Raw genomic sequence first — 13,361 nt, forward strand, 5'->3', positions numbered from 1 at the left:
AGAGATAAAAACCAGAGAAATTACTGAAAGATAATCTAGGTGTACAATACAGATGATTAAATTCGGTAGGGTGTAAAAGTTATGAAATGAGAAACTAAAAATCATCAATAGATACTGTACATGAAAGAGGCTCAGATGAGCCTCTTTTACAAGAAGGCTGTTATGGAAATCTGGAAGACAGCCAAGGTGAAAAAGTAGAGTATCATATATAGTGGTTTACAGTAATTCATGCTGTTAAAATATTTTTAGATATATACTTCAAAATTGGCGATGTTTACTTGTAATAACATGTGCCTGCTACTGAAGAGTTTTTTGTTCTTAACCAGTAAAATGCAAGATTTAATGAAAAATCTTTATAGCAGTAACTTTCTGGGAGGATTTGTTGAGGTAAAGACCACTTAAGAATGATTATTCATAGAATATTCTGAGTTGGAAGGGATCCATAAGGATCATCGAGTCCAACTCCTGGCACCACACAGGTCTACCCAAAAATTCAGACCATATGACTGCGTGCACAGGCCAAAAGCTTCTTAAACTCCAACAGGCTTGGTGCAGTGACTGCTTCCCTTGGGAGCCTGTTACAGCGTGTGAGAACCCTTTCAGTGAAGAACGTCTTCTTGATGTCCAGCCTAAACCTCCCCTGCCTCAGCTTGACACCATTCCCGCTGGTCCTATCACTCGTGACTAATAGATCGGCACCTTCCCCTCCACTCCCCCTCGTGAGGAAGCTGTAGACCGTGATGAGGTCTCTCAGCCTCCTTTTTTTCCAGGCTAAACAGGCCAAGTGACCTCAGCCACTCCTCATGTCTTCTCCTCTAGGCCCTTCACCATTTTCACTATCACCCATTAGTGGGTGTGTACAGCCATGTTAGATGCTTTTGGTCTCTTACAGCATCCTTGTATTCAGCCCTGGCATTCATGTTTGGGGTCTATGGCAGACCCACGGCATACTGGGTGCTTGTGAGATAAATGTCTTAAGCATCTTGTGCCATTTTAAACGCTAACAAAGTCAACTGAATTCCATTCCACATGATACAATGCAAATGGCAGGACAAAGAACATGAAGTAAAACTGTTAATTCCTTCAACACTTACTCATGTAATTATTAAAATAGGGAGGATCTCTGTTCACCAACACAGTTACTGACTTCTGGAAAAAAAGTACTGATGCAGTTATAAAGATCCAAAAGTATAGTGAATATCTAGATAAATTTCACTTGCCTATTTTGAATCTTGCAATTAAGTGACTTGCTTTTTTGTTTCAAAAAACTTAACTTTCAATAATGTTTATGAAGTAAATAGGAATTTAGAAATGCTGAGAAAATCTGTTTTGATTAACAGCAATTAGTAATACTTCAGCTTGGTTTGCATCGCAGTTTTGACACGGTGCTCAGGAAGTTGAATCTTAATTAGTGTAGCTGCTCTCTTCTCTGGCTGTTGTTCATGCCATTGAAAATCATGAGTTGGAACAGAGGAAAAAAAGAAAGATCTTCTTCCCAGGTCGATTCTTAAAATTTGGAAGGGAAAGAATTACGAATGAAATAGTAGGTTTAATATAACAGTATCAGGTATGTTTCCCCATAATAAAGAATCTGGAAAAAGATTTTTTCATCTAGAAAATTTTCTTGTGTTTCTATGAGTAATGTTTGAAGCTGTTGCAGGGGGGAAGTTCTGTATACAGTATCACCTTTTACCTGACTTTTAAATGTTCTGTGCAGCTTTTAAGTGCAGAAGGTGCCACTGAAGTCAGTTGGCTGTTGCATGACAGGGCCCAATAGATAGATCTTGTTTCATCCCCTCCAACTGTCTCAGTGCTGTCTCTTAATGTATATCCCAGTCTTGTGTTTTCCTCACCTGTGAATAATCACAATGTGTACTCATTGTTTCTCTGGTTTCTCTTTTTTTTCATGCAGTTGAGTCCCTCCAGTATTCTTCAGCTGGTGTCAGATTACCTCAGCCTTCAGGATGCCTGTGCCCTTTTCACCTCCAAAACAACTAAAAATAACCAAACTGTTTTGGCTGAAATTTTCCAAAAAGAAAATTCAGCCTGACACAACCTGTACTGTCTGGAAACCTGAACAAAACCATTAAAATCTTAAGTAGTAGAATAGATGTTTTTTTTGCAGAATTAAGAGAAGTATTGAACAGCTTCTGTCCTTTTTGAACTTCGTTCTCTTTTTGGAACATGCATATTTCTGTATAATGCAGTTTGAGTTTCTCAAATCTGCTATAATTCTTATTTAGCAAAACTTCACTGTACCTGTTTTAAATGGCTACCTTGGTGGAAAATATTATAAACGTGGGTTTATTCATGTGGAAATACGTTCGGAGTGTTTCGTGATACAAAGGTAAATGAAAACTCACGTAAATCGTGTTTTGTGTGAAAGTTCCCGGTATGTACATTGCAACTGTATTTGACCTGAATTTTATAGTAATGGCCTTTGCTTTCATTCTTCCATTTTGCCCTCCCATGTTCAACCTCAAACTCACTGATTTTTGAGGAGGCTTTACCATTGGCTTCAATGGCATCTGATTGAATGTCTAAAAGCTCAGTGACAGAACATGTTCCAAGACTAATAATGAGCCTGGGCTTTTTTAAAGCACTGTTTTCAGTAACAAGTTGTCAGTAATGTCGGGAACATACAGCTTGGGAGGAGGTCCCAAATGGATACTCTCCTCCCCGTTCTGACTCTTCCCCTCCTGCTTTTTTTGTAGGCAAGGAAGGGCAGGCAGTCATTTGCTGTCTCACTCTCTCTGTGCCTCTAAAGTCAAGCACCATCAAGAGGAGTTCTTCACTGAGCTGTTTCTGGGATCTTGTCTTAGAGTCTTGATTTGAAAGGTAAGATTAAAGAGAAATGAATTTTCCATGTAGTGAAGGAACATGAGGCTTTGAGTTAAACTAGTCATTAAATAATCACTTTGAGGCCTGAGTTAAAAGGATGAGAAAGGATGAGTTTTCTTAACATGCTTCCTAGAAAAAAAAACTTCTGAACATGATTTTTTTTTTCATGTTCTAAATATTCAAAATGATGATCTTGCTACTTCAAGCCAGTAGCCAAAGGTGTCCAATGGGTAGATGTATTTTCCAAATAGGAAAACAATATCAGAATATTGTTAAAAGAAAGATAAAATGTTGTGTGAATGCTGTTACTTTATCAAAGATTTACTTACTTCCTTGTACTTGGAATTTTGCTTATAATGTTAGAAAGGTTTATGTAAATGTACATTTATCACCTACTGTTGAAAATACAGGGTAATTTTATACAATTATTTGTTATTAAGATATAAAAGATTGGTTTCTAAGTGAGGGGTAATATGTATACCAAGACTGTTTTCAGTTACGTAAAATGTATTCGGATTCTTATTAAAGATGCAAGGTATGTGCAGACCTAGTAAAGCCCCAAAGACTTAAAACAGCAAAGAATTATGCCTGGTGATCAGCATTTAGAAAAAGTATGTAATGAATTGTTGCTCTTCTCTCCTATTCCTAATTGGTTGGTATTAGAAAATTAATTTATTTTAAAACAATTCTTATGGGGTTATTCTCCATCAAATGCCCATTGTGTTAGAATGAGCGTAGGAGTCAAAAGGGGCAGAATTATCATTAATCAATAGTTTTGAAGCTGTTTCACCAGAAACAGTGCATCAGGTAAGTAGGGTTTTTCTTCTGAGCCACTCTTTGATTTGAAAATTGTTTTTGGAGTCAATAGAGGAACTAAGGTGCCTTGCTGAGCCTGGAGCCCCACTGGAAGAATGAATACGTGTGTCTTAAAATCACAGGTCTGTACATGCATACCGTTTTGTTTAAATACTGTTTCTTTATCCCCATTATTTTAGTTAACGCTTTTGTAGGTGCTGGCTGATGAGCTGCTTGCAGGCATCCAAAATGGTGTGGTTTCTCTTTTTTTTCATGCATTTCTCAAAATGAACACATGACTTAAAAACAGTGATTTTATGTGCTACTGTTATTTCTGAGGTTGATTCCTGGATGTCAGGAGACAGCAGGGAGAAAATTAAACTGTTCAGGTTGCTGAAGAAGGTGAAGAATACAAATCTTTACGGATTATATTAATTTGAAAATAGTTGCATAAAATGGTACATGATGGTGACGCATCATGGGTAACGCTTGGGTGTGAAACATTCTCTTTTGAAAATTAGCAACCCTAAAAAGACGGGGAAAAGCATCTTTTAACTCATTGCAATGGAGTAAGAAATAAATATTTGTTACACAAAGCATTATAAATGTTGTAGTAGATAACCCCCAACAAATAACAAAAAGTATAAATGGAGGAGCTACACTTAACAGGAAAAACATTAAATCTTACAGTGCATCATGGAAATTGTTGTTTAGTGATGTGTTTTTTTTCTCCCATGAGCTGAACAATGTCCTATTTTTAGTGGAAGGTCAACTTGAACTTTATTTGAACAGTCTCTGGTTCTGAATAGAGATAGAAACACTTTAAGAGTGATAACAGAGGGGAGGGCTTGAAGCCAAACCTTCTTAACCTATCATTACCAGCACAGGATAGCCATCCATGGAGGAACTGGAAGCCACTTAAAGAGAAAGGGGTGCTTGTTCAAGGGTCAAAGTGCATGCAATGAAAATAGTCCAGAGGTTTGTTCATATGTAAAATACATGCATATATATATATATGTATATCCTTTTTTTCAGACCCACTCTGTATTCTTTTAGTAAAATATTCATGAAAACCTTCTCTTTTTGAATGAAATGGTGCCATTTGATGTCATGCTGCCTTCTTTTTTTCTGAAGTAAATACTGTTTTGGTATTTTAAACATTACAGCTGTAGTTCTGAGACACAAAAATTCAGTTCCTGGGAAAATGTACCTTGCAGGGAAGTGTTAGGAATATAAGTTTGTTACAGTATCTACAAACCAAGAAGGAGTGTTTCGATTCTGTTCTCAGTGGTGTATATCCTCTAGAATTTCAATGGTATCAGGGGAATTATTTAGTTTACTGCTAATAAAATAGCAACACTGTGAGACCTGCAGGTTTCTATAGTGATACCTCAGTGGAGGAGGTTTTGCTTGCTGAGGCTGTAGTCTCGGGACCATAGCACACATTTCTGGATAGTTGTTGGTTGAAGTGTCTGGCATGACACATGGTTGAGTCTGGCATGCTAGTGCAAAGCCAACTGCTCTGCAGCTGGTCAGACCATACGATTCACACCTCTGCTGGAATGTCTCCTAGAACTCGTCAGTGTGTTGCAACTGGCTGTGAGAGAGTGCATTCACCCAAGGCAGTAATTTTGATAGTATATTTAAGGGAGAAGAATGTGTTAGCTGATGTTACTAAGAATAAGAAATAATAGTATCTAAGAAACTTTGAGCTGAGTATCGAAGAATAAATTACATTCTTTAGATTTATATTACAAATTGTGGTCAGAAATGTTTTTTTACTCTTGAGCCTGTTTTACTGGCCACAGTTAAAGGGGGAGTAAGGTGCTCTAGTGATTAGGGAGTTGCATCCCTGATTTTGCCACTGGCGTTCTGTATGGTCATAAGCAAATAACATTTCTTGGGGACTCTCTTTGCTTGACTTAAGTACTGAAAGATGACCTCTACATGCAAAAGCGCTTTGATGGAATGCACTATATGAAAAGTAGGCATGACTGTTTCTCAAGGAAAAGAGAGTACATCCAGAATGTTACAATCCTGGGAAAAATCATAACTTGGTATCTCACAAGATGTCAGACATTTTGTAAGAGACATGTTCTCCGACTGAGGTATAGTGTGTTCCCCATCTTAAACATTTTTTTCTATAAACCTTAACTGGAGCTTTTCACACCATTAGTTCAGTCACAAGCTGTTCCTCACCATGTGGATTCTTCTGTATCCAGTAAGAACTAGGCTAATACTGCATTCTTTCTCTTGATAGATTCATTTTAAGGGATGATGTGTGATAATCTCTAGTTATTTATGCTGAGAACAATGTTGAAAAATTTGGTAGAAATGTGTCCATTGGAATTCCATCTGTTTTTCAGATGTGGTTAAAGTTGGCCAAAAGATTAAAAAGAATGAAACACAGAGGGGTGAAAAAAATCAGAATAAATACTTTTTATTTATTTTTTTTACCCTCAGCATTAAAAATATATTTTGACTACTTCATTGTAAATGTACTTCTAAATGCAAAGACTGTTAGTAGCCTTCAGTTAGTCAATTCTTGCCACCTTCTTCACTTCTATGGCTATTCTTTTGTTTGTGCTGCCTTTGCTTTAGCAGATGTTTTTCCTGTTGCTAATGATAAGAAATGACAATCTGAAGTAGTTAGGGTGTAACCTGACAGCTTTATATGGAAATCTGATTTGCCAGGTGTATTAAGGATTTTCCCCAGTGTTAAATGAATGATGTTCTCCCACGGTGTTGGAAGTATTGTTCCAGTCCAGTGCGTGGTCTGGCTCTTGAAGTACAGCAGGCATTAAAACAGGAAAGTCCATGCTATTATTTTGCAAACACAAGTAGTACATTTTAACAGAGAATTCCTGTGTTTCTGAATATCTTTTTTCATGCGTCAGCTAGAGGATTAAATAAAAATACAGCCACTGTTTTTGTTGCTGCTGTAAATCCTGATTTGTGCTTCCTATACCTTACTCTTTAGAAAAAAATGGTTACAAATTTTAAAAAGGGTGTTTTCACCAATTGATGGAGCTATTACGTAATAAATATGAACTAAAGACAAAACATTCTTTTAAATACTCTCAGCAATGCATCATGTCTTAGAAATCCGCAGGTGTGCTATGCACGTGTATCTTGTTCACAAATACTTATCTACCCTATAGGCCCATGCATTTTATGAAATTGATAGGATAATATATTGTATGCCGGTGTTGAGTAACATACAACGGGGGGGGGCAAAGAAAACAAATTTGGTGCCAAGTGACTGGGTAAGAGCCTTATGAATCCTTTTGCTGTCCAGTTCGAAAGTCTGAGTCATTGCCTTGAGACAGAAGTTGGCATACAACCAAAATGTATGGGGAAACAATAGCCATGCCGAAAATCGCAAGAAATAAGCACCAGATGTATGAGTAATGACATGTTTCATGTCATGTAATTGTTCAAATTTGTTTTTATTAAAAGGGTTTTTAACCTTTTTCTTTTTTTACATGTCTCTGCACTCGAATATAGCTTTAAGGATGCCCATCCCCCTGCCACCCCTTCAGCAGCCGCTGTGTCCCGTCAGTCATCCTGAAATACACTGGAGAGCTTGTAAGGCAGTCCCTTGCAGATGCCTCAGAAGCCAAATAGTGAGCCAGACAGTTGCACTGAAGCTCCTAACACAAGGATATTTAATAGGCAGTTGCTTTAGTTCTGAATATGGACCGTTTGTATTCTAGGATAGGTGAGTGATGTGCTATTAGTTTTCTAATGACTTAGCAGGAAATGGGTTCTAAAGTTAACTTTTCCTAACTTGCAGAATATCTTTGGCTCTGCCTTCTGACACTGACTAGTTCATCTATGCCTGTGTACAGTTTACTTACTACCTGCAGTTTTCAGACTATGTCTATGTTCACATTATGTTGCAGGTTGATATAAATTTTCACTTGTCTTTAGAGTGTCTTTTTTTCTTACACCAGAACACTTGGCATTTTCAGTTTGGATGCCTCTGCTGACAAGACAAAATTCTTGTTTTAAGTTTGCAGCACTTGTAGAAGTGTGCAGGTGGTTCCTTTTCTGGCTCTTCAGAGACAGAACTGTATCTTGTGACACATGCTTAACATCGTAAGTGTTGTAAGAGCTGTTGGTCTACAGTGCTGAAATTGCCTACTGTAAAGGTTAATGTAACCAAGTGTGAGGTTATAGCAGGCTTTTACCAAAATATCTTACAGTCAAGATCTGTGCTGTAGTTAGAGGGCATATAATATAGGAGTAGCTATATATTTCAAAAAAAAATTAATCGTCTGTGTGTTATGCACCAACATTTCTTTGCTATATGAAGAAGTTGTGGAAGGTCAGAAGTTTACTTTCTGAGTGGAAATGTCAGAAAAAGCCCCAGAATGATCTTTACTGCCTGCATATTTTTCTTTCTGTCTCACAGTATACTATATTAAAAAAAAATCAAATACTGATTTACTAATATGATAAATAACACTAACAAAGAGATTGATAAGTTAAAGATACATGGTCAGAGTATCAATATAAAGTTTGCACTCTTCACTGCATTTACTTGCAAGTTTATTTTCCTATTTTGTCTGCTTAAAGGAAGCATTAGAATTGTAGGGAGAGGAACAACTAAAATCAGAAATTGAACCTTTTAAATAGATTATACCTTAGAATATAATGAAAATTTCCAGAAAGCAGCTTTTGAAATTGATTTTCAGTTAATGATAATTTATGAGCCTGCCTCAAGGCAAGGAAAAAAAAAAAAAGAAGAGCCATTGTTGAGTTGAAAAGCCAGCTGAGTGAGGACTGGAGCAAAGAAGAAAAATGCCTATATTAGGCAACATGCTATGGTTTAACAATCTAAAAACACAGAAGGTAAAGTCAAAGCATGTGGAGATTTTTCTGATCCTCAAAAATGCAATTGGATTTGTAACACTTTGCAAATTTGAGACTGTTCAGTGGTAGGATGCTGGAGCAGAATGATCTTTAGTAAGAGGAAGTGAGTATAATTAAACTATACTTAATCTGCCAAATTTTATGAAAGGTCTGACCATCAGAGGTGATCTGTAGTGTGGGAGGATGCCCTGAGAGAAAAGGGGGCAGCTCTTGCTGCAAGCAGCAAAGGTATAACTTCTGAATTTTGAGTAGAGCAGCTGTTAATACCCTTTTACCAGTGACTTGAAGTCTCTACAAAATTAAAGCATGACTGTATGTGCAGAAAAAATAACCTGGCAATCATCTTGTGGTTTCTTCAAATCTCAGTAGAAGCATGAAATGCTGTCTATATCCAGTTCTTACTTGTCCCCTTGCAACTGATGCATGTCTTGCCCAGAAAGAATTCACAACAGAATCAAAATAATCTATTTGCAACTGTTACGATGGATTTCAGAAAGTACCTGTATTCTGGGAGGCTTGTGAAAATCATGTCAAAGATGAGGATTGTGAACCAGCAATATCATATGTAAAAGAAACTTTTTTTGTGTGAGTAGAAGGGAGATTCATTGTAGTGATGTAGAGGACCACTAAATTCATGAATTGCATATAGCAAGAAAAGACTTATTTTTAAGGATATGGTTTGTTTTGATGCAGTCCTGTAGAATTTGGAGGAGAGTCTTTTATTGAATTAAATGGCCTTTTTACTCAGTGGCGAGTGCAGCAAAAAAACTTTCCAGCAGTGTGGGTGCTTCTTTGTTATACGGGGTGTACCAACGTGCTGACAGGTAGGCACAGAAATGACTTAGGCTCTGTGTGCCAGTACTGCAGTATCAACCAAAAGTGTGTGCACTACTGGTGTATTATGGAAGAGACACATTAAACAGCTATTAAATGGGAATGCAAATACAACTATCGAAGAGGAATGCAATATAAAGAAGCCAGGAAGTGTAGCAGGTATTTTAAAACTTGTATTCTAAACAATGACTTTGTTTTTAAAACATGTATTTTTAACATTTCATATTCAAGATAGCCTTTCCTATGACTGAATGCTACTGAGTGATAAAGGTGATCTGAAGTGTTTTAATGTTTGGGTACATGTGGTATAGTTAACTGCAGATTTGTGAAGCTGAAAGAACTGTTACATTGAAAGGTGAAGTCACAAGCTACAGAAATGAGGATAATGTGCAAACATAACCTACATTTTTATTCTCAGTACAGCTTTGTAGTCTTAGAAAGCCATTGTCAGTTTTCAAAAATTGTATTGCAATTAGAACTCAAAGAAACAAGAGCTGAGCTTTGAAACAATAAATGCAGTCCTAGCAGAAGAGAAGTATAAACAGATACTGTTAAGATTACTTTGTCAGGATGCCAGCCGAGGTAGTTGCCCGCTCTTTCTTGCTTGAATTTAGCTCTCCTTACAAATAGTCAAGGCTGTGGCTGTGATAAGGATGAAATGAACAGAATATTTTAGTCATGAGTCAAATTGTGCCTTGATGTCAGTGTTAATTTCAATTCATCGAGAGACCAAGTCTAGTTCTGTGACGGGATGAAAGTCTAGGAATGAATCACAGGCCCTGCTTTACTGTGTAGCAAAACTTGCAGATGGCTGCAGCTTCATTAAAATGATTCAATAGACTTGAAATAATTAATATGGATTAAAACTTGGTGCTGCTTAGATGCATTACCTGAGTGTAATGCCTTTGGCTTCATCAATTTTGTGCTTGCCATATAGGGTTTCCAGGAGCAATTAGTTGCTGGTTCACCTGGTACCATTTTGTTATTGAAATGTTCCTAATGGAGCCAGAATGTGGATGCTTCCACGTAAATAAGTAGTTATGCCCACTTTTTAATGGGGACTGGCTCTCACTGACAGTTTTTCAGGAGTAGTGTTAATTTATATAATCTGTTCCTATGCTCTGGAACAACCTATGGAGAGTTGACGAGAAAGTGGTTACTTCTAAATATTAGAATGTAAGCATTTAGGAAATATTTTCCTGAATACAGGTAATGAAAATCACTTACATGGTTTCATAAACCAGTATTGGTCTCAGGGTATGCATATACCATGTTGTATTTTTATCAGTCAGGTGCATGGTGCCATCATATTTGAATAACAAAATTAATTTGCCCCAGAAAAAAACAAACAAACAAAAAAAGGAAACAAACAACAACAAAAAAACACAACTTTTAAATTATGACTGTGTCTTTCCTGGTTGCTTTTGTCTAGGCATCTTCTACTTTATGAGGTGACTCTGAAAATGTGACATAAACTATAGAGTGCAAAACAATTGTTTGTTGACTAATAGGTACAATAGAGAGCTAGGAATGGTAAGCCACCAAACAAAGCATTAATAATGCCTCTGTCCCCAGTGTTTTCAGTTGCCAGATGGTTACCAGTCAGATGGGAAATGGTTGGTTTCTGTTGTTTCTGTGTAGTGGACTGCTCCTTTGATATGGAGTTGCTCTCTTCCAGCTCTCCCTTTTTCACCCATCATGTAGTGGTTTGGGTTGGAAGGAGTTCGTTCTAATTCCCCTGCCATAGACAGGGACCCCTCCCACCAGACCAGGTTGCTCCAAGCTTCACCCAACGTGGCCTTAAATACTTACAGGGATGGGGCATTCACAGTTTCTCTGGCCAACCTGGGTCAGTGCACCACCACTCTCACAGTAAAGAATTTCATTTGAATAACTAATCTGAATCTACCCTCTTTTAGTTTAAAGGTATTACCCCTTGTGCTATCATTGCACTTCCTGATAAAGATCCCATCTCCATAAACTTTTAATGTCAATGCTTTTTTTCCTCTAGATTTATGGAGCTTTTAAATATTACCATTTTGACAATTACATGTGAGATTTTACTTTCTTCTTTTCAGTTTTCCATGTAAAAATTTGAAAAGATCTGTCAAATAAATAAAAAGTACATCTTTAAATGGGTTCTAGGTTAGGGATATGCCTGGATGCTGGACATGTATGGGAAGAATGAACCAGAGGGAATAGACAGGCTTGCATGTCCTCACCGTGTAGCCTGGCCGTTACAAGCGTATTGGGCTGGATGGACTGTTACGCTGATCCAGTAAGATGTTTATTATGTTGAATGTGTTTGTATTTTGAGTTTAACTTCTGATGCCTTCTGCCTTTCCTGGTTCTCATTGGACTGAAATACTGAAAAAACTACTTGAACAACATGGAAACAGTGTTTTGCTTTCTGGGAGCATTTCTTAGCCACCAGTGTCTACAGCTACACTGTGTTTTAACCTGTTTCTGTCCTAGCTAAGTGGATAAATAAGTACTTTACATTGAGTGGAAAAGAATCAGCAGTAGATAGCAAGTCATCCAGCTCAAATCCATTTCTAATGGCTGCAATGAGGTTGTGGGAATGAGAGGTGGGATTTGTCTTCTTGGCTTTATCCCATGAGATACACACGTTAGTCTGAGCTAGCAGAAGAGCTGCAGCCCCTTTGACTAGGAGACACCTGCGTTTCTGAAGTGGTGAATGATGGTGTGTGTGCAGGGTCAGTTACCTTCAAACAGAAGGGTAAGTTGCATTGGAGTCTCTTAAAACTGGAGGAATAGTCTACTTACCGATTCTTTGAACAGAAAGAGAACCACAGATGCCAGCAATTCTGGTTTCCTTGTTTTTTCTTACAAGTGTCTAAGAACTAAGTGTATAAAATATGGACAAATGATTAGTGTTGACATTTCTAAAGTTCTCCTTTTCTGCAAATTTCTATGGAAGGAAAAGTGTAGTTCTAGTCAACGTCATGTCAGGTTTTTGTTCTGTATCTTTTGACTTGGAAATAGAATTAAAACTGAAAAATCAGTTCTTCGCATGCTCTCAATTGATTGTGTGCAACTGAATTGTGGGGAACCTAGAGATGCATCTTGTGTAGTTTACAGTAAAGCACTAAACTTAGTACTCATGTATAACCGTTACTGGGAATGGCAAAAACCTAATTTATCTCTACCCTTAATGCTTTAATTATCACTCATACTATCTTTGTTTGCAAGTGAAATGTGTATACCTATTATGAAATAATTTGGCACAATTCCTATATGATTTGGTATAGAAACCTTAAATCTACAGTGCTGTGTTAAATCAATGCTAGGTTCACCAGAAGGTGACAATACATCTTTTTAGCTTGCACAGTCGAACTACCTTATTACTTTATTATACAGCATCAATGGTTCTAATAAGTCCTGCTTAAAAAGGACAGATATCCATTACTTGTGTGTTTGAAGTCTTTATTGGATAAAATGGCTTTGCAGAGCTATGTTTTATGGGAACCTAAGTTGCTGGAAAATTAAGTCTTTTATTTTGGAGCAATAATTAGTTGCATTCCTACTAAAGCATGGTTATAATTCTTTGCTGGCACATGCACATTTCACTGCAGCTAAGGACCTCAACCAGGATGTGGTGAACTGAGTGAAAACCCTGAAATTAACATCAGTGGGCTTTGGATCAACTCCTAATGAACGATTGATTCACTTTAAAGCCCTTACTTAGCTTTAATTTCAACTTACTGATTTCAGTTATAGGTTGTCTTGACTTAACCTGCCTTAACACTTCAAAAATATTTGCTATTACAGGTTATTTTATAACTAAATGTTTCACTTACTCCAGTCATTAATTACCAAGCCTTTTAGGAGCTGCTCTGTGTGTTCTCAAACTGTTAATTATGACCATTGTGATTGAACATGTGGAATAAGATATAGGTGTTGTAGACATAGCAATAGTGTTTTTCTTCTGTGATAAATTCAGTAATGTAATTTTTGCAATAGATTTGATAATGCAATGTAGTGTTTTCTTT

General features: G+C 37.1%; 1 protein-coding gene across 14 annotated transcripts in view; it reads left to right on the forward strand.

Annotated features, from left to right (window-relative positions):
* Window positions 1–13,361, forward strand: part of CTNNA3 (catenin alpha 3) — a 477,233-nt gene that overhangs the window by 659 nt on the left and 463,213 nt on the right. For 7 of the 14 annotated variants that reach the window (XR_011098147.1, XR_011098148.1, XM_068687736.1 and 4 more), the window contains exon 1: window positions 7,211–7,357. Coding sequence is in view for 10 of the 14 variants with exons in the window: in XM_068687736.1 (XP_068543837.1) it covers window positions 7,333–7,357 (25 nt within the window). In the remaining 4 variants the exon portion in view is untranslated. Of the gene's footprint in view, window positions 1–2,714; window positions 2,839–7,209; window positions 7,358–13,361 lie in introns of those variants that run through there. The other 7 variants (XM_068687729.1, XM_068687733.1, XM_068687732.1 and 4 more) reach the window with 5 other exon arrangements.

This window comes from Anas acuta, chromosome 7 (genome assembly GCF_963932015.1).
Source record: "Anas acuta chromosome 7, bAnaAcu1.1, whole genome shotgun sequence".
NCBI lineage: Eukaryota > Metazoa > Chordata > Aves > Anseriformes > Anatidae > Anas > Anas acuta.